This window comes from Alligator sinensis, unplaced genomic scaffold (genome assembly GCF_000455745.1).
Source record: "Alligator sinensis unplaced genomic scaffold, ASM45574v1 scaffold1423_1, whole genome shotgun sequence".
Lineage (NCBI taxonomy): Eukaryota > Metazoa > Chordata > Crocodylia > Alligatoridae > Alligator > Alligator sinensis.
In genome coordinates this window covers 177,456-197,954 of record NW_005842621.1, presented here as the reverse complement: position 1 = coordinate 197,954, position 20,499 = coordinate 177,456, and the positions used below count along the sequence as shown (strand labels likewise).

Below are 20,499 nucleotides of genomic sequence, written 5' to 3'. Positions count from 1 at the left end.
TGCGCTGAAACACATTTGTAGATGGTGACTGCCTGCTGGCTAACCCCATCCTTGTGCCCCAGCCAGCCCCTCCGCAGCATGTTGAACCAGGTTGGAGCTGCCCCAAGCTGGCAGGCTGACCCCCCGCGCCCCAGAACGCCCTGCCAGCCAGGGCTGCTCCACCCCAGCTCAACATGCTGTAGTCCCAGGCGCACATGTAAATGCTGTGCCTGGGAGCAATAAGCTCCGGTGCAAATTGCACCCGAGTTTATTACCATGGGCTAATTGTATGTGTAGATGCACCCAGCATGTAGCACTTTCCACCGTCAAAGTTCCTAGCTCTTCGCTCACTAATTTCTGTAAAATCAGAAAAGGAAAATTTCTCCTCCTGTTAATTTCTTCCTGCGAGATCTACGCCAGTCTAAACTCAAGCATTTGAGCCAGTATGAAAGGCAGGAGAGACAAACTACCTCCTCTGGGGAGGATATGAGGTTCTGGACTAGATCCATAACTGGTATAGATCAAGGTAACTCTAATTGGGGATCTCGCCCCTTATTTTTCTACTTTTCCCACATAGTTGACTTCTTCCTAAGAGAGCCTCATTAAAGGCCATGCTAACTGAACATCCAACTTATGGAGGAAATGCTTTAATGGAACATAAGTGATTGAGCTCAATACAAGGAGTGACTGGATGCAATCTTACAACCTCCCTTTTGCAGAAGGTCAGACTATGTAATGGTCCCATCTGGCCTTACCAGCTATATAGGAAAAAATGACCGTGTCTGTCTGGATCCAAGATCGGCGTGAGGGCTTGCAGATCGCAGATATAAAGGATGTTTATAGCTTCAGGGCCCAGTTCTGCCCCTGAAGGCATGCGTGTCACTCCCGCTGTGCCAGGGGAAGCTGTGGACGTGTTACTCAGGGCATCGTTTGACCCCGGGAAGTCTGGCCCATTCAGCAGCGGTTGAATGCAGAGCTGGGAGAGTTTACAATCACAAAGCTCAATGTTTGCCTTCGCTCTGCCCCGTGCGCACTGCGAGGAACAGACGGGGACGTTCAGAGATTACTGAGCCTTCGGGCTGGAAAAAATGAATCAACCAGCTCATTCTTTGGGCCGGACACACACACATTTTCCCAGAGCATCCTCACACAAACAGACCCTTGTCTCGATCCAAAGCAAGCGCTCGCCCGTTTTCTCCGGCAAGAATAGGAGATAAGTGTTCAGCTGTCCGGAGCCGCCTGGCTGCTGCAGTCAAAGGGACAAGCGTTGCAGAGGAAGAGATGAGCTGCAGAACAGCACGTCTGTGCACGGGGCACCTGCAGAGCTAGCTACTCAACAGGTGCAAATGGAGCTATCCCTCTTTACACCCAGCTGAGGATCCAGCTGGGATGGCCATAGTCTCCAGCGCCTCTGCAGCTAGTCACATCACTCGCCCCGAGTTTTCCCCTTCAGTCAAGGTTTCTTTTCAAATAGGCGATGCCTGCATGAATCGGACTGTGAGAGCAACAAAGGAAGCAGACAACTGACATTTGTGAAGTCTTCCACATGGTTTGGCTCCCAATATGGAAAAAAAGGAGCGCAGGAAACAAGGCCCTAATACATGGGGAAAAAAAAAATCAGAAAAATAACTAGTCTGCCAGTGCATCTTCTTTTTGGATGGGACAGGTTGGTTAGTCAGATGCGCTCCCTGCAAGAGTCGTATGGAGCTGCTACAAAGCCCCTTCCCAAGCTTGAGGATTTGGGATAATGGTCTCCTTGGATAGTCTAGACACATAAGTAATCTTTAAGGGGTTCTGCTCTTGAAGCCCCATGGTTTAATACAAGCCACATACCTCAAATGTTATTATAAGCTATGGTCTGTCTGAGAGGGGACTGGTCAGGTAGTGAGACAACGTGCCAATTGGCGTGGTGTTTTGGAAAACCCGGTGGTCACCCAGGGAAAAGAGAGTTAAATGGATCTGACCCTGCCATCTCCCTCTGCTGCGTGTCCTACAGCTCCAGAAGCAAAGCACACACGGGATAGTTTGAGAAGCCACGTGTGCGTCCCGGGGTTGCCTGCAGGTGATAGCACTGTATGCCAAAGCCAAGCCAGCTTCCTTGTATTCAAAACGACTTGTCAGAGGCTGAGCTCACGGAAAGGAGAGTTTCCAAAGCCTTCACATCATGATGACCCTGAGGGGCTTCAAGTGCCGGATATCCTCTGAAGACAAAAGAGTCATTGCTTAGGCTGAGTAGGTGGGTTAGGCACCAGGAAGGCAGCGAGTAACCCTCTCACCTGGGTGCACAGAGGCTGTTCCACGACTGCTACGTCGTGCCACAACGCACGCAGGAGCACATTGTATGGTCCTACGCTTTCCTGTCCCTCCATGGGAAGGATAGAGACCATCCGTCCCCTGTCTGTAGGAGCAAAGCTGGCTGCCTTCAGTTCCCCAGCCTGAAGAACCAGGTGCCCCTTCACAATTGGGACAGCACAGGGGGGAGCCTTCGCCTCGAGGCCGGAGCAAAGTCTGAACTCGCAGCTCTGCAGCACCCTGACGATTCAGCTACTGCCTCCCGAAGCCTCCGTGCAACGCCCAGCAGGATCCACAGAAACCTGGGGCTGCACAGGACATCAGGGTTTATCCAGTCCAACCTCCACAGCACACTGAACTCCTAAAACCCTTGCACACAGGGAGGCCAGGGATGGGCCCAGGTTTCCCCCTTAATAAATAAAAAGGAGGGACAGCTCGGTAACATGCTCCCGTGTTCATCACTGGACATGTTCTAGCCCCTGCTCCAACCCCAGAAGCTGCAAAGGCCATTATAGCGGAGCATTTATAACTTAGGAAGAGGACAGGCATTTCCATATGAAGACGTGTTTTTATACTTACAAGAAAGCCAACCATAAACGCAGCAGGTTTCACCACTCAAAGCCCCAGCCTCAGGACGGCTTATTGCACAACTCTTCTTATCTGCATTGGGTTGCTCCAGCCCGCCTTTCTGCTTGACTCCTTTCCAAGACCACCGCCCTCTCTGTAATGATGTCTTCAGGTTAACCCTCCCTCCCCATCCACCTGCTTGCTTTCTCAAGGAAGTGACTGAAGCAAAAATGCGGGCCGTAAAGGGCACGGCGGTAAACGAAGTCTCTGCCCGCCGGGTTTGAAGCTAGCGCTGTGTACACAACGTCTGTCCTGGATACAGAAAATGTTGGCGACGCTGCCCCTTCCTGTGCGCGCCGCCCCCATCTTTGCCTCAAGGGGCCTGGGGTCACTTGTGTACTTTATGCTTTCCTGGCCAGACGTGAGCTGCAAGGGTACTAAACAGTGTGCTGCTGGCGAAGGCCTGGAAAGCACTCCCCTGGAAGGGTGACCGCTGGGTTGCAGCAATATGCAACTGTAAGACAAGAGGGGGTCCCAGGACACGGCCCCGCGGGGGCTGCCTCGGGGTAGGAAGCGGTGCTGCAACTCGCTCTGCCCTGACTTTTGAGGATCCCGATCAGAGAGGGGAGAAAGACCCTAACTCATGTTAAGGGCAATGAGAGGGCTTCTGCAAGAAAACTGCTGCTCGCTCCCCGACCCGAAGTCCAGATCCTGCAGATGAGGACCCCACCGTGGCACTCTCCACTCCCTGTGCGGACCTCAGGGCAGGACTCGGCTCTAGCGTCTCAGCCAGCCAGGCCCTTTACTGCGATATTTAAACCAGAGCAGCATATTACGGAGTAGAGTTTCAGCTGATCATGTGAAGAAAGCTTCGAAATCCCCTTCCTTCGAGCCGGGCTTCAGAAGGGGCCACTGTGTGTTCGGCCTCGCTAGCAGCCCGTCCACGGGAACGCTCGTGGGACCAGCTGCATTCGTCGCCCGCAGAGGGTAACGCGGCGGTGGGCACCGACCGAGAGCGGCTCTTTGCTGACCCTGAGCACGGGGGACCAGGACCGTGCCTCCCGCCTGGCGCGAGGGTGTGGGGCACAAATACCAACGCACGCATGTATCATCTCTTTCAACCCCAAATTCCTTGGAAGAACAAACAGCGGCGTCTGCTTTGCCAGTAAATTTAACCTGTGGTTCCAGGGACTCGAGGTAGTTCAAAGCCTTCGGCAGCCTGGCCAGGAATGGCAAGGGATGTGCTTTGCAGTTATTCGCGAGCAAAGTCAAATCCACACAAATAAGCACTGTTCCAAAGAGGCCGGTTTAACCATCAGGCCCGCCGAAGAACAGGGGATGTTTTTTTTCTCTGAAGTCCTTTTATTTTTTTTCCAGTTTGTCTTGGGAGATTTTTTTTTTTTCTTCCTTACTAAAACACGTCTCCTGCTCCCACACCACACGCTCCTTTTTAGATGTGAGCATCCTCCCTAGGTAAAATGCTGAGTTAGGTATTGGCATCCGGGAAAGGAGGTGCCTTTGATGAATACCAAATCTACAGACTTCAATCGTTTCGGTGAGTGCCACACATTTAATAAGTTATTTCCGTGGAAAACCTTAGTAACTCGGTTATGAATCAAGCCTATAAACACCTCTCACTCATCAAAGCACCAAAAAACATCTATTACTGTAACTCTGAAGACTTGCTTCTCTCTACAAGTTCCCATAAGAAGCCAACATTTCTCCTTCATAACATTCACCATTTTCAGAAGTCATAAATACAGTGCGTCTCTATGCAGCACATCCCGTTACAAAGCAAAACACTCGTATGCAGAAAAAAAGTAAAGTTCAAACAAAGATGTCCCATCAGATACGTCCTATTTAAAAGACGCAACTGGAATTACATCAAACAGACTTTTACTACCTAGAAAGCCACATTCAATTCCTAACAGGGTGCAAGAATGTAATGTTTTGGCTGGAAAGATTAAACTCATTTATTTAAAAAAAAAAAAAAAAAAATTGCTTACTTCCTGATGTTTCTTTTTTAAGTGCGATGCTTAGGTGCTTGGAGAAAAGAGAGCTCCAATTATTCTGTGGTTCAAGGCCAAACATCATGTCTACTCAATAAAATGGAGACAAAAACATATTTTATCTGGGTGTTGTACTTACACAGGGAACTTCTACGCTGAAAACATTCAGAGAAACTGTTGAGACCCAGCTCCAGGTGAAAGGGGTGGGGGGAGGAAGGAAGCGGCTCCCTGACTTCTGCTCAAATGAACAGTACTAAGTTACTTAAAAAGAAATGGCAGCCCTAGCTCAGAGACTTCATCCCTGATCACGGCAGGAAAACAGACGGACCCTCCTGGGGCTGCTGCTTCAGGCTGTCTGCAAACGCAGGCAGCACTGCGAGAGTTCACCTCTGGTTTATCCGCAGCGGGTTTCCCTTGCTGTTGTTGAACGGAGGCGAGATGCTGGTGCACAACGATGCAACGATTCACAAATTCTCTGGAAGCAGGAGGCAACGTGCATGCGAGAGCATCCGACCTGCCTCCGTGGGCGCACCTGTGCAAGCGCCGTTTAAATCCACGGGAGCGCTGTGCACGTATGTGAGCGGAGAAGCCTGGCCTGTGCGGGAGCTTTGAAGCGGTGGACAGGTAAACTTCCGACAAGACTTGCACTCTAGGCCCAGTCTGCTGCCCAGTGTTTCTCTGACCCCGACAAGTAACATCACTGCTCCGTGCCTCCGTTCCCCGTGTTTTAAATGGGAGCAATGATTATTTTCCACATTTTTAAGTGCTGAGGCACATAGAAAAGTTCTACACAGCTGCAAAAACTGATGCTGATGATGGTTATAATGGAGGAGACGGGCTTTGTGGTTATGATACTCAAATATGATTCAGGAAAACCCTGTTCTACTCCCTGTGCATCTCTGGACAAGTCACCTACTCGTCGGATGTCCTGGCCTCCCAGCTGTGCAATGGGAAGGCAATCCCTCCTTACTCCCACTCGGCCTCCGTCTTGTCTTCTTAAAACTGCCCTTCTCTGGGTCAGGGTCAGAGTGCCCCGGACAATGAATGGGAGCCCATGGCAGATCAAAGTGTCACGGTGTTACTGCTAACTAGTATTACAATACCTGCATCCAAAGGCCCAAAGGATCGACTAAAGGCGCTCCTCCAGGCACTACACACAGCTACTGCACAGTGACTCATAAATGCACAGAAAATAAAGCACTGCACAGGCATGGGCCGTACACGCCTATCCACGCCCGGGGAGGTGAAGCTGGCTGCTCTTCAGCCAGCCTCCCCCTTCCACACCACTACAAGAACACAGCCCCTGCCTGTTAGCCAGACTAATCGGGGTGAGACTACCTCGCTGTCTCTGCACACACAAGTGTGATGGGATGCCCCAGCGTCACCACCACTAGGAAATGCCCTTTTCTTAGGAAAATGTAGTTGTCAGGGGGGTGATTATGTCTTTTTGCTACAAGCATCCTACCGCATGCATGACGATATCCTCCGAGGATTATTTCCAAACAGCACTGCCCTGGCTCATGGACCAGAGACATTGCATTTGGGCCCTCAAGCAGGTAGACTGGCCATGGATGGGTGCGACTCTCCTTGGGAATTCACCAAGAGCTGCAGATCTACTGGGGGAGTTTCTTTACTCCGATACCTGATCCAAAGAGGCCTCAAAACCAGGGCCTCCTGCTCTGATTGTTCCCAACAGCAGTTTTCTTGTAGATTCAGGGGCTGGAAGGGACCTCATGAGATCACTGGATCCAGCCCCCCTGCACTTGGGCAGGAAAGACGGCTGGCATCAGATGACCCCAGAAAGGTGCGTGTCAAGTCTTTTTTTTTATGGGCTTCAAGATCAAGGTCTTAAATGCTCCTCGCAAGCTTGGCATGACCACTTGTGCCTCTTGCACGCACAAACAACTGCTGGCACAAGTTCTGAGGTTGTTTTCTGTGACCTAGCATGTGATGCACTGCAATATTTCAGTGCAGCAACAAGGCTGCCTAGGAAATAGCCGGCTGTAATCTATGGGTCTCAAAATACTCAACACAATCTAGGGTGCTTCTGCTTTCATTTGGAAGCCATACAGGTTATATCTTGTGGCTATGAACAATGTTTCCAGCTGCCTCTTTACATACGTCTACTGGACTATTCTATCCTACGTTATGTCCCGTATCTGTACACTATTATCGTGGGCTCACTTGATATAATACTAAAACTCGAGCAGGCTACAAACCCCATTGCTGCTTTCTTGGTCTTGTGGAAAACACATTTCATCAGCAAAGGTGCAGCGAGGCCAGAGCGTTGTTATACCGGCAGCAATAAAGGTGTCTTCTGAGCCACCGAGAAAAGGGAGATACTGTTCTCAATCCAGTTGCCAGTGTCTTTGTTTAAACCTGTTGGCTCTTGGTGCGTTTGGCGTCAACCCAGAAAGATTTTTAAATCTGTTGTGGAAGAAGACACAATTCTGCTTTCCCCTGCCACCACCGATATCCCTAAAGTTCATACGCGCCATTATCACAGGCTCTCTCTACCTGCCTTTTAAAGATTAATTAGTGATCTGAGCAATGATTCACCTTGGAGTCTGCAGCGTCGGCTTTGATGTCAAATTCCAGACACGGTTCAAAATTTCCCGTTAACGCAAACGAAGCGAAGGTGCATTATCGTCCGTGGCTGTGGCGGGGGGAGAGGAGAGAGGGGAGCTCAACTCATCGGGCAACGATATTGCTCAGTCAAAGTTTTACAGAACTGCATGGGTCAGATGGAGAAAACCTTCCCAAGAAGCAAAGATGATTTTCTAAAGTAAATTGGAAAATAGATGCACTTATTTCCCGTTGGCAAACTACAGCTATGGAGGAAAAATGTTTAATATAAAAACATCTGACAAAGCACCTCCAGGATGTATTTTTTTGCATCAAAGAAGTAGCTCTTGGCAATGAACGCACTACCCTGACAAGAAAACTTTTTAGCCAAGCCCTGATTGTTATAGACTGCTCAGAGCAAGACATGCCAACTAACCTAGAATTAAGTAGGAAAGAAAAAAGGAAACGATTACAGGCCCAAATAAACATCTGCCTGTGATTAAACTGGATGCAAAGACCGGCATTTGCTTTTTCCAAATTAATTTACGTCTTTAAAAAAGAAGAGAAGGGGGGAGGAAAAAAAATACAATTCTATAATTTTACTCCTTAATGGCCTGATGCGGCAGACAACACAGCATACGCAGACTGGGGGACTTGCAGAGCTGTAAAAGTGGAGCCCACCAAAACCCACGGGGCGCTGGGAGTTATAAACTGCGAGACCAAGGCCTAGCAAAGCTGCCTCCATCAGATCTAGGGCAAAGCACGATTTCAGCCACGGCCACCGCCAACCCACAGCCAGAGCAAACGAGGGGAGGTCGGGGAGAGGCTGCACCCCAGAAAACGGGGACTATGGCAGAGGCATCCCGAAACAAGAAGGTTGCACCACTAACAAGACATTCCCGCCCAACCCGATTCACGAGCAAAATACCAGGTTTTCTATTAACGGGTCATTTCACAATCTCTCTTCAAACTGGGAAAGGTTAATGTTTGTCCAGTTTCCACACACATCCGCCTTACATATTTATAGGCTTTTTCCCCCTACTCCTAACAGAGAAGATCTTCATAGATTTCCTTGTTAGCATAAATCCTTGCAGTCTGTTTTCTTAGAGGGGGAAGAGGAGGAGGAAAGCAGCAAAGCTTCTCCAGCCGTTGGCCTTTCAAATCGGCTCCCTGAACCTCATCCTAAATCCTCGCAGGAAAAATCACCCTCTCGCTTTGCGCTTAGGAAACGGCCTGAGCGTTATTACGAGTTATAATTCAGGGGTGCGCTCCCCGCCGATGACTGCTGCAAGTCCTCTGCCCTCTCCCTGCTTCAGCCCACGAAGGACTCTGTTCCCCCGTCCAGACAGCCACCCCGGCTCGAGCCCCGCCGCCCACACTGCCCAGGCACTGAAAGACCTGCTTCGAAACAGCCCTTCCTGCCCACCGACATCCATCTCTCTTCCGCGCCCGTCCGTTCCTTCTGCCAGGTCAGAGCTGGCCCCCTCGCCCTGTCCCTCCACATCAGGATGGGGGTGAATAATCTGCCGGGCACTGTTCGTTTGACACCTCTCCCCTCTTGCCCATCTGTGCGCCACCCACGAACAGGCCGGCCTTTTCCAGGTGTCGTGCCCTGCTTGAAGCGTCTATTTGTTTCCACCGGGGACTCCTTGGCGGCTGCAAGCCCGTGATGCTCGCGTGGCTTCCAGTGATCACGTGCCTACGTTCAGTCCTGCCCCTCGGAGCGCGGCTCTCCCGTGGGAAGCTGAACTGTGCTTCTCACCAATACTCTGCCGGTACCGATGCAGAAGTCCCCATTTCAGACGCACGTGCCTGCCTACATAGCAGCACGCTAGAGCATGCACGGAAAGCAAACTCCTTAGGGCATGGACACGCTGGAAAACCTGACCCAATTCCCTGGCAAACAAAAAAACCCAGCAGCATGCGCCTTGCTCCTCTCCACAGCATCTGCCCCTGTGACAGCAAGAGCTTCCTCCTGCCAAACCCCTGCCTGTCTGGAGGTGCTTTCTGCTCGCCCCAGCTCTCCAATTCCTTCCACTTCTCAACTAACATCTTTTCTCCCATCTCTGCAGTTCTTGCCACCCCTCTCCACCCACCCACACACCCACCTTTGCTTTTTCATATTGCTTGACATATTGTACTTGAATCTACATAGTTCCAGGTGAATCCGGACTCAATCCATCCAGCCATCCAAGAATGACGACTCCAAAGCAAAGCTGGAGGCTGGCATTGTCCTAGCTGGATCTGCCTCCAGGCTGTAATACTGTATAACCTCATTATAAAGCCCCTGTTTAGAGAAGCCCTCTCCTCTTAACACTCACAACAGCAGGAACCGATTGTTTTCATGACTACACTGCAGCAAAATGACGGAGCATATCCTAGCGAACACCCTCTCCATTTGACAGACTCCCGGGGCCGGGAGAAAAGTTAAGAGGAGGCTGCATTGCACGGTACCGGCCCCGGCGGTACTGTTCTGCATACAACACGCACGCTCAAAGAAGGGAATAAAGTTTCCCTAAAGGAAACAGTGGCACAGGATTAGAAGCTTGCAAGGCAAACACTTGATTTGCAAAGCAACTTCCACAAGCCCAACCAACTTTGCCGCACAGAGGTCTGCGCTCCTCCCGATCGAGAGGGCAATCACGAGCAGGCATGTAGCGACACATGAGACGCGTTCTGGTGACTGGCTGCTCACCCAGAGGAAAAGCGGGCGTCGCAGAAGCTCGGCACCGATTCCAGCAGCAAACCCGGCACAGCGCCTTATTCATAAACATGTTCGGTGGAGACGCGCCAGCTGATCTCAGCCCGGCAGGCCGTGGGCACCGGGGCTGAAATACAGCTCCCTGCAGGGGGGCTGTCGGACAGCGGCGGAGCACCGAGGTGAATCTCACACGTTGTTCCTGCATCTAATATTTGTGCCCTCCTATTTTTCCAAAGGAAACCGCTGTCCCAATAGCTCCGCTGGCTTCAAGGACAGCTATCGCCCCAGGCCTCGGCCTGCCGTCACTCATGATGAATGGCAATAATGACAACGGGATTTTGCACCTTTCACCCAAGCCTATCAGGAAGCCTTAGGGCACGTCTGCACTGCCTGAGAGCACGGCCATGAGGCGCACCCTGCCTACGCCCTCCTCTCCCGGTGTGCCAACTCCCTAAACGAGGCAGTGCAGCAGCCTCAAAGCAGCCCTGGGCACATGCCTAGCACCGCTCTCAGGCATGTTTGCTGGCACACGCTCAGGGGCGGGTGCACTACCTTGTTTTCGGGTTTTGCAGCATGTGGCTGGGCGTGCTCCGGAGGGAGGCCAGGCAGCATGTCCACAGAATAACCCATGAACAAAGCTCCAGTGGGTTCCTGGGAGGTAGAGTAATCACCCATTTCACAGTGGAGGAAACGGAGGTATAAAACCAGTACGAAGCATTTAGCAGTCACCAGTGGTGCAGGGATAACACCAGGCCATTCCTCGCTCACCGGGAGAGCCGAGCGACCCGACACTTCATAGCGCAACTTCCGAGCAAGTCCGTCCCGGCTCAGCAAACAAGCTCACAGATCTTTTAGCTCCCGTACATTTTTTTTGAACTGCGAGGTCACCAGCGTGTTTCACTGCAACAAGGTCTAAAACAAAAGCTTTTGGTCATCAAGACCACTTAAAAAAAAATTCAAAATATTTTATTTTTAGGAAAAAAGAAATGTAGAGGGAATCTCAAAATGGGAATCCAAACCAGACATCAAACCGGTTTCTTTGGAGAGGGCTGAGACCGACCACTGTTAACGTTTCTGTACTTTCTTTAAAAAGAACCCTTTTCTCCAAAATACCGTTTCAGCAAGAAGTTGCCAAAATGTTTCACTATCACCAACTCAGTGTATTTTGGTGAGAAAAAGTTTAGTGCAGAAAAAATACTATTCATGGCTCCACAAACTAGTGGATGTCCCCAGTTCCCGAAGCCCAGCTGATCTTTATAAGGGACTGAAACTCTAGCAGCCTGAAGGCACCATGTCCCGCCGAGCCTTTGGATAGCACTCGTGGTGCTGAAGCAGGTCGAGAAGGGCGATGAAGGTGCCACGTGCCAGCTCCCAGACGCAGCTGTGGGGTTATTTTGGGGTGCGGAAAGTCATGGAGCTCGGTGACCATCATGGCCTTGCTTTGAGGCCTCCCAAACCTCAACCTGGATCCTCTCAAAGCAGCGGGAGAAGAGCAAGACGCAGGGATGTGTTGAGCCTTCCCTGGGGTAAGCTCCCGAAAGGTACGGAGAGGAGCTGCGATTCCTACTGACATGCCAGGGAGCTTCAAGTGCTAACTGCCTTTCAGGACTGGAGCCACTGGGAAATGAGTCCTTCAAAAGCTGCTGCCTCTCTGCACCAGTTACTCTCTAAGGTGCTGCCCTGCCTTGCCTTCTGCCTGATGTCTGAGTCGCTACCTCCAGCTAAGGACCAAGAGCAGTGACAGAGAGGACCTAAGCAGCCAGCCCCACCGCTGAAATCCTGGAGGAATCAGACTTTCTAAAAAGGCAACGCACAACCGGAGCAGCCTCGGCTGTGGCCACCGCTTTTGCCCGCGCCCATCTCACACCCTTCCAAGCACAGGCAGCAAATCTGACACCGCCACCAAGTCACATTCATTTAAATCAAGACACCGCGCCGACAGCCAGCCTGCACCATGCTTCGGAGCAGGGAGTGAGGAAAACGCCGGGCTAGGATTCTCCTTCACTTCCTTTAAATCAGCCGTCGGGGCCGCAGACACCTGCCAGGGCCCAGAGACCCGGGGAAGGTAACGGAAATCCAGCGCCACCATCCCACCCTGCAGGACTGTCCTAGCAAGGAAGGGTTCCCATTACTCCGGCAATGGGGAAGAACCAGTTTCCCCAACAGCACAGCCCTCTACAAGCCTGGAGGGCTAACGGGTGCAACAGTTTCCTGGCATTTGGTGCTGGAGCCAAATGTCTGGAGAGAAAAAAAAAAAAAGACAAAACAAACTTATTACCACTGCTCCATCACTAGTGACTCACAGGGTTGAGGTTTGGTTTCTCAGTTGTTTGCCCTTTATGCTCCCCTGCAGCCCACCCTTTCCACGTGACCCCACTTTATCTCTGGGAGGAGCCCAGGGTGGCCCCCCAGCCCTGCTGGTCCTCTGGGGATTGGGGGGGGCTCTCTCTGAAGAGGCAGGTGTGATGCAGCACAGCTCCGAGGCAGAATACTGTATGTTCAAGTGCAAAGGAAAAACGGTGGTGGGCAGGGCCAGGAGCTTGCTCTTGAATCAATAAGTGTGCTGAGGCATGGGTGCCAAGGTCCCTGTGCACGTAGTGGCAGAGGATGCCTATGGGGGGAAACCAGGTTGAGGGCCTTCTTCCCATAAAAGAGCAGCACGAGCCTCACGCCTGCTCAGACACTCAGCATTCGCCCACCCCCTTTCCACCGCTGCCTTGCACAGGGCTTCCGACCTCCTTCGTGCAAGCAGCGGAGTCTGGTTTACTTGCGCTCATCACTCCACCTTGGCCACGCTGCTGCAGGCCACGCAAGCCCTCCTGCGACCAAAGCCCGCAGCCGTGCTGTGCTTCCAACTCACGACATGGGAGTCGTTCTTCCCACCGTTTTGACCCGGCTGCTTCTGGAACAGCCTCACCCTCAACCCCATCATCCAAGATGGCCCGTGGCGTATGGTATCGAAGATTAAAGCTGGTATACAAGTCTCATTCAGGTGCTCGACCCTTTCCAGGATCAAGCCCGAGCTGTCAGGCCACCTTCCGGTTTCAGAAAGTCTCAAGGGATTGCACTGCCCAGAGTTGTGGCTGTTTGCATGGAGCAAACGTGTTCAGTTTTTCCATAATAAATGTACAAAGCTTTCCTCGAGAGCTTGATACGCAGCTACACTCTTTTTCTAAAGCAATCCTAAGAGGGCTTTTGATAAAGAGAAAAGATGAGAGAGATGTGCTTTCGGATACCCTTTCCTCTGCTACAATTAAGCTACTTATATCTTTCAATTTCTATGACAGACCCGCAGGGTCATTAGAGGCTTTCCTAGAGTCCTGCAATCCCTGCTGTGGTCATGAATATAAGGTCAAGTTCAAAAAGAGTCTTTTTAACTTACAAACATGGTGCAGATAACCTTTTGACTTCTTACTAAAACTTAGGGGCTGGAAGTTCATCGGCTACGCTAACAACAGTAAAGAATGGATCTCTCTGTTATCCAGAAATTGAATTTTGTGGTTTTAAAAGGAAAAGCATCTCTGATGATCAGAGCTAAAGCAATAAATACCAGTGGCTAGATGCTAGATCCAAAATGTTCTTATTTTTGGAACAGGAGGTAAATGTACACTTCAGTTCCTTAGACACGCGCGAGAAAGGGCGGTGGCAACACAAGCTTTGTGCGTCTTTCACACAACGCTGTATATCCTTCAAACCGATCCAAGACGATGCACTGGAAACGAAAGCGAGCAAAACGCTGCCCTTGCGCTGTAAGTAAAGATGTTCGGTTCCTGGCGACGACAAGCACGGGTTAACTTCAGCGGAGCTCTTATCCTCTATCTGTAATCATGGCCACTGGGGGAAAATACATCAACCGGCCCCAGACTCTTATTAAAAGTTGCACCATTTAAACCTACACAGTGGGAGAGAAGTATCCAGTTTCAGCGCAATCTGGTCACGTGTTATCATTATGCTGTTCAAATACAAGTCAAAATGTCTCTTTGACAGAAATCCTGCCAGATGCCCTTCTTTGCAGAAGTCGGCCACCATTCACAAGCCCTCAGTTTTTAAGGCTCTGCTGCTACGATGGATGGTTATTATCAAGGTGCCGTAAATGCCGCGGGCGTCAGGACATTTGCAGAGCACAAGGAATTTTTGTGAGAAATTGAATCCACGTATTTACAACAACGCCGCTCCAAATGATCCAGCTCCCCGCTCTCAATTGTTCCCCTGCTAGGGACAATTGGCAGCACAACAAAAGCAACATCAGGCACGTTCGATTCAGTCCGGAGAAACCTCAAGACGTATTGAACGGTATCAAAAGAACCTTAAAGGGAAACGAGAGCGATGAAAAATTCATAAGGGAGAAAAACTCGAGGTTATTACAGCCCGGCAGGGCCAGCCAACACCATGTACCTCTGTGAATTCTGGAGCTGTTCAAACATCCTGAGCAATTCAGAGCTCCTCCAAGGCTCGTGATAAACTCTTTAACACGGTAAAACGAGAAGAGTGGGGACAGGGATCTGGAACAGCCCGACACGGACAAGAACCGGAACGAAGTCCTCGCTGCTCCAGCACACGCGGAGCATCCCCTCGGGCCGGTACCCGTCCGCGCGCGCCCCTAGGGGGAGCCCCCATTCTCCGCTCCCAAGTCCCTCGAAGCCCGATAATCAGGAAAACCAACGTTGAGAAAACAAATGACGGGAAAGTGCCGGCCTTTGGGCCTGCTTAGAAAGGGAGCCTTAACCGCTTGCGGTGGCCCTGCCAGCAGACGCAGCAGATGAGGCTAATCTTCGTGGGAGCTGTATTAACAGAGCTAATAAGGCTAGTTAAAAATGGCCCCGGCCCTCAGCTCTGTGATCCTGGGGCAACTGCAAACAGACGGCGAGAACGAGTTGTGACAAAAAGGCACGAGGAAGCCAAGGGAACGCACGGCGGGAGACAACGTCGCCCTGGCAGAGGGACAAGGGAGGGATCCATCAGCCGTGATTCTGCGAAACGTCAGGAGCGAACAAGCAAGCCGTCGGCGTTCGCGAGGCAGATGCCCTATGGCTGGAGTAAAGGGTGTGCCAGCCACTTGGCCAGCATTCGTCCCTGTCCTCGGAGATTCGCCATCGACCGTACTCAGCCATTCTGCGCACGAAAACCGGAGACAAGCTTGCCAGTTTGGTCCCTCCCACCCCAAAACTTACAGCGTATGAAAAAACACAGCCAGGGTTGGTCTACGACTCCACTGAAGTCAACGGAGCTATCCCGGGGATGGACATACAGCAGGGATCCTGCCCAAATCAGCACACCACCTGTGGTTTCCACCTTCCAACCCCGACCTAAAACCCGTGACGTGATCACAGCACTGGGCCCAAGTGGAAGCCTGGAAAGCCAACGGGAGCTGCACAGATTGAGTGGAGACATCCCAAGAGCAAGACCGATGGACCCAACTATGCAAGCTCTTGCTCAGCACCTTCAAAGGCTTGTATGGGAGGAAAGGGACAAATTCTGCCCACCAGAGCAAGGCTCTGCACACTGGACCCTAAAATACCTTTTGTGCACACTCAAGAACACACTTGTCACCCTTACATGGAAACATCCCCATTCACTACCCCTATGAAGCAATGCCTGTAGCTCACAGACCATTTTTCACCCACCCTCCTGTCTCAAGGCAGGAGTCTACCAGGGAACAAGTGTGTGTGCACGCCATGCATGCTAGAAGATGCATCCCAGCATGGAGATGCTTCCTGTATTTTCTTCCTTTTCTGTGTATTAAAATCAGATCACAACCAATATTTTCATCCAGCAGCCAGGGCATGACAGTCTCTATTGGAGCCATCAGCTTCAACAGGCATTTGATTTGTTTTTCCCCCTGTTGTCACCAAGAAGCTCTCAGACAGACACATCTATTTCATTCTGCTTTCCTGCTCACACCAGCAAGCTGGCTTCATGCAGCTCAACACAACAGCCCTTCTACTGTGAACATTAGCATCTGCCAACCTGAGAAGTCTCCAGGCGTGATGTTTGGCGAGTTAGTGGCCTCTGTTTCAGTGTAAGACAACGTGGAATCTGATAGATCTGGAAAATAAAAGAAGAGCATTTAGCACGTTTGCATCACAAGCACCGTCTGAGCACTCAGGGCTCCACCGGCCCACATCACCTGCCAGATGCCTACCCACGAGGAACCATGCACCCCGGGCAGGAACCAGGCACTCAACTTTCCTTCTCTGACGTGCAAAATGCAAAGTTTCAACTGCTTTGACCACAAAAATAACTGCAGTTCAATGGATCAAACAAGTAGGAACTTGGTGCTTACTGGATAAGGTTATGCTAAGCCTCCAAACAATTCATAGTTACTATCCTTAATTATCACCATTAAAATTCTTGAAGCTGTTTATTCTTGCTTCCTTCCTTCCTTCCTCTTTGCTGAAGCTAAGGAAACTTTGTTTTAACAAGTTAAGAGCCGTTGTTATTCCCTCTTTCTCATTAAGTGCTCAACTGTTTGCTCACAGATTAACCATCATTTTTGCAAGCAAGCAAAGCCATGAATCTCCCTGAATCACTGGCCGTTGTTTTAATAAATTCACACATCACTCGCGATTTTCCCCTGCCTGCAGCACGCGCAGCTTCTGAAGGGAGTAGGTATGGGGCTCGGGTTTTTTCTACGTCTAACAGGCGCTCCCGCAGCCACGTGATGTCTTTTCTAGGACACTCTGAACTCCTCTGGGGTGACCCACCAGCAGTGAAGAGCACCGTGCTTGACTGTAAAAGGCAGCGTGGACTATTTAGGCTGTGCCTTGAAGCCCCCTGGCTCGGAGGAAAATCAGGGGATATGAATTACGCCCCTGCAAAGACTGTCTCATGGTGCACCAGGACTCGGGAACCTGTGGCGCGCAATTCCTTCCCTCGTTTTGCTGACTCTGGGTCTCAGCTATTTGCTGCTGGTCTCTCACATCGGCTGGCCCTTCCCGTGCTTCCCTGCCCACCTGCTCCAGGACAGCCCCAGCGTGCAAGTCCTGCGCACCTGCACCCAAGGGCTCAAGACCCAGGCAAGGAGACAGAAGGCCGGGAAGGGAGATTTATTTCCTGCAAGGCCTTTGCATGGGTGCTGTGTCCAAATGACAACCCAGCCTCTCGTGTTTTGCTGCTGCGCTGCTTTTTTTTTAAAAAAGGATCAAGGGCCCAACCCTGTGAGCTTAACCCCACACTTTGGGCCTGACCTGACCTTCCTTAGGCCCCCCACAATCTCCCACTCTCGTGTCCTCTGGGACAGGACCTTCTCTACCTCTATCTACGCCCTTAACGTTACGTATGTGCCAAGCTGCTCCTTTTTTTTTACTGGGCAAATACTTGTCACCCACCTCCCCCTTCCCTTGGTGACCCTCTTTGCTCGCTTCCTCTTTTGTAAACCAGAACCACGGACCAAACGGAAGAGCAAAGTGCTATTCAGTGCGCTGGAAATTGGCACAAAATAACCTCTGCTTACACAGAAGTATCAAAACGGATGCATCTAATTGCTCCCCTCCAGGGCGCGTGGCACTGCCCATTTACCGGGAGGGGTGCTGAGCACCACGAAGGCAAAGGCAGGATTTGACACTGTGTCTACTGAGGGTTATTTTACATTTTTTCAAAGATAATATATATTTTGGAAGACAGACTCAGCTGAATTTTGCCAGTTTTAAAGTGGGCTGCGTTGTATGCCAAGCCTACTTGACCAAGCTCCTTTCGGCAATATTTTACAAAGTCATAATAATTCACAGGGAAAAGTGAGATTTCCTTAAAATTTTTACAGGATGGAGCTGAAAGGGCCTGTGTCTCCGTTGAATAAACATTACAATAAATAATAGTTAGCTCTTCCACCCTGGCTCTTCATCTAGAAATCCCTCCCGCAGCTCATAAAAGAAGGTAAGTCTCATTGTTCTCATTTTACACGGAGACGCATGCCTGGGGTCAAAGAGCAGGTCGCTGGCCGAGCCGGGAAGAGAAGCCAGGAGTTGCGTCTCCCATCCTACCCTCACATCCAGTATAAAACGTCAGGTATGAAAATCGCTGCAGCTTCATTCAAAATACAACTGTTTCACTCTATCAAGAAATTACCCTGAAAAGCACGCCGGGAGCACAAAAAGGGCATTATAAGATCAAACCTGCAGTAGTTACAATAGGATAAAACCACATAACTCATTTGATATTTGTTCCTTGACTCCCTACAGCTGGTCAACTGCTGCTGGTTCAGAAATCAGGAGAAGCCCAGGCCTCTAGATTCGGGCATGTGCTTTTATGCTCTACAGTGGACATGTCTCCACTGGGGAATAATACAAAATGTTGTTGTGAACAAGGAAGAAAGACTGCCATGAGCACTTATAAAGAGGAAATACATACCCAGTGGCTTTTGCTCATCATTGGGAGACAGCCGAGAATAAGGAGGTGGAGGAGACTCTGGAGGAACAAAACCTTGTATTAGTGCTTTATATCAGGTAAAGAAGTCAAGCCCTCAAGTTTTCCCTCCTTGGCAATAACAAGTCAAGGTCAAATAAATCCCTAGTGAGAACACGGAGGAAACATTGCGTGGAAATAACCCTAGGCCACAGATCTCCAAAAGCCACTGGTCATTTTGAAAACCCACCTTTAACAGGGCTGGGGTTTTCAGAAGTGCCAAGCGTGGGCCTTCTGCAAAAGAGGCCCCTTGAAAGAGTCTCCGGTTAGACGTCCCAAAACCGGGGGGCCCAAAATCACAGGTCATTTTTGAAAAGCTTGGCTTTTACTTTCTGGTCACGTGTTTAATATAATCCCATTTAAAGCATACCCATGGATTTAACAAGCGTTCCCTGGACAGCATGCTACAAAGCCTGAAAAACTGCACAGCTTCAATAAAAAGTTCCTTTTCCCAGGACATAAAGCATCACAGGCCGGGCCGATTACAGCCTCGCCAGCGACGATCCCCAATCCCGGGACCCTGCTAGCTAGAGCGGAGGGCCCCCGACACTCGTCTGGGCCCCACCTTTGAAATCCTGCAATGACCCCAACAGTCATATGCTTAAAGTTAAGCATGTGCTTAAAGACAGCCCTGAATCAAAGGCACCTACAGAGCTCTTGGACTACCCAGGGGTGGAAGAACTAATCGAGCAAATGGCCCGGCCCTTTATCACTTAACGGCGCAGACTGTCTTTATTTTACGCTATTATAGAAACGAGGTTTTTTTAAATGCAACATTTTAGAAAAACCAAAAATGAGCGTTACTGGGAACTCATATCCTGGCATCACCAGTAATTCCCAATTCAAGCTCTGCTTAAAGCTCAGTAGCGCCATGTGACCCCACACTGCCGAAAGGAACGGGTGGTCTCCCGTCCCCCCCTCCCGGACCGGGAAGCAAGCTGCTGTGACAGTAGAAAGCTGGGCTGACCTACGGCGTTACTTTATTACGACTTCAAAACTTCCCACTGGGCTAGTTTTCCCCTGGGGCCACAGTCCCTTCCCGCTCTCAGAAAGGATCTTGCAATATGCATCGGGATTTATAGCAGAACAAGAGCACACGATGCTCCTGCTCCCTCCCAGCGCACAGACTCCACGCAGGCAAGGCGCCTTCGCAGAAGCATTTAAGAGCTTCAAAGGAAAAGATTTTTAAAAAGGAGCCAACAACGTGAACTGTATCTAACGGCATCACCTGCGCCTGCAAAATACGCTTGTTACCTTCCAAAGACGGCCCTGTCCTTGCTTCCGACTCCATCCCTCCCACCCCAGAGAGCTTTTCCACACCACGCAGCTGATTTCATGACACACGTGAACGGACAACGGTCCGCGCACGGAGAATAAATACATGAGCGGGCAGAGCACCAAACCCACTGGACACAGCATCAGGGCCGGATCCTGCTCCGATTGAGCTGTCTCTGCCCCCGCACCCATCCTCCTCAGGGAGAGCAAAACAGGTGGGACCCAGAGCAAACTTTGCAATATAAAAATTGTATCTGGAGCCGGGGAGGGGGATACAGTTGTATCTGGAGCCCCAGCAGCTCCTTGTAGATGGAAGCGGCTGCACCCAGTTTGTCTACCAGGCCATAAAGGAAGCCTGGGGTAGCAGCCACCTGAAACCAAATTCACATCCTTACAATTTAAAAAGCTGCTGGTAGAGCTCTCGTCCTCTGCAGGGGAAGGGGCCCTGGAAAAAGAAAGGAGCTTCTTCCCAGCGGCTGGCCACAAAACACACAAGCAGAAGCTCTTGCCAAGCAGGGCACGGCTCCCCTGGTTTCTGCTCCCCTTCTCTGCCCCACTTCAACCCCCCGCGCCGTGAACCCCGAGCTACTTCCAACCGGGGGGGGCTTTAAAAAAGTGAAGAGGGGTCCGGGGCCCGGCTCTCCTGTCGCCACCCCCGTGTGACACCGAGAACCGGGCTGTGGGCAGCACGCCGCGGGCGGGGCGGGGGCG

The 20,499-nt window shown here is 50.8% G+C and overlaps 1 protein-coding gene across 1 annotated transcript in view; it reads right to left on the bottom strand.

The window, feature by feature from the left end:
* The window catches only part of SMAD6 (SMAD family member 6), a 64,209-nt gene extending 44,823 nt beyond the window's left edge, over positions 1 to 19,386 (bottom strand). The window contains exons 1-4 of the mRNA XM_025215090.1: positions 19,318 to 19,386; positions 19,079 to 19,088; positions 18,460 to 18,516; positions 16,081 to 16,158 (exon numbers count right to left, since the gene is read on the bottom strand). Of these exons, the coding sequence (XP_025070875.1) occupies positions 16,081 to 16,158; positions 18,460 to 18,516; positions 19,079 to 19,088; positions 19,318 to 19,386 (214 nt within the window). The remainder of the gene's footprint in view (positions 1 to 16,080; positions 16,159 to 18,459; positions 18,517 to 19,078; positions 19,089 to 19,317) is intronic.
* Positions 19,387 to 20,499: the final 1,113 nt, after the last annotated feature.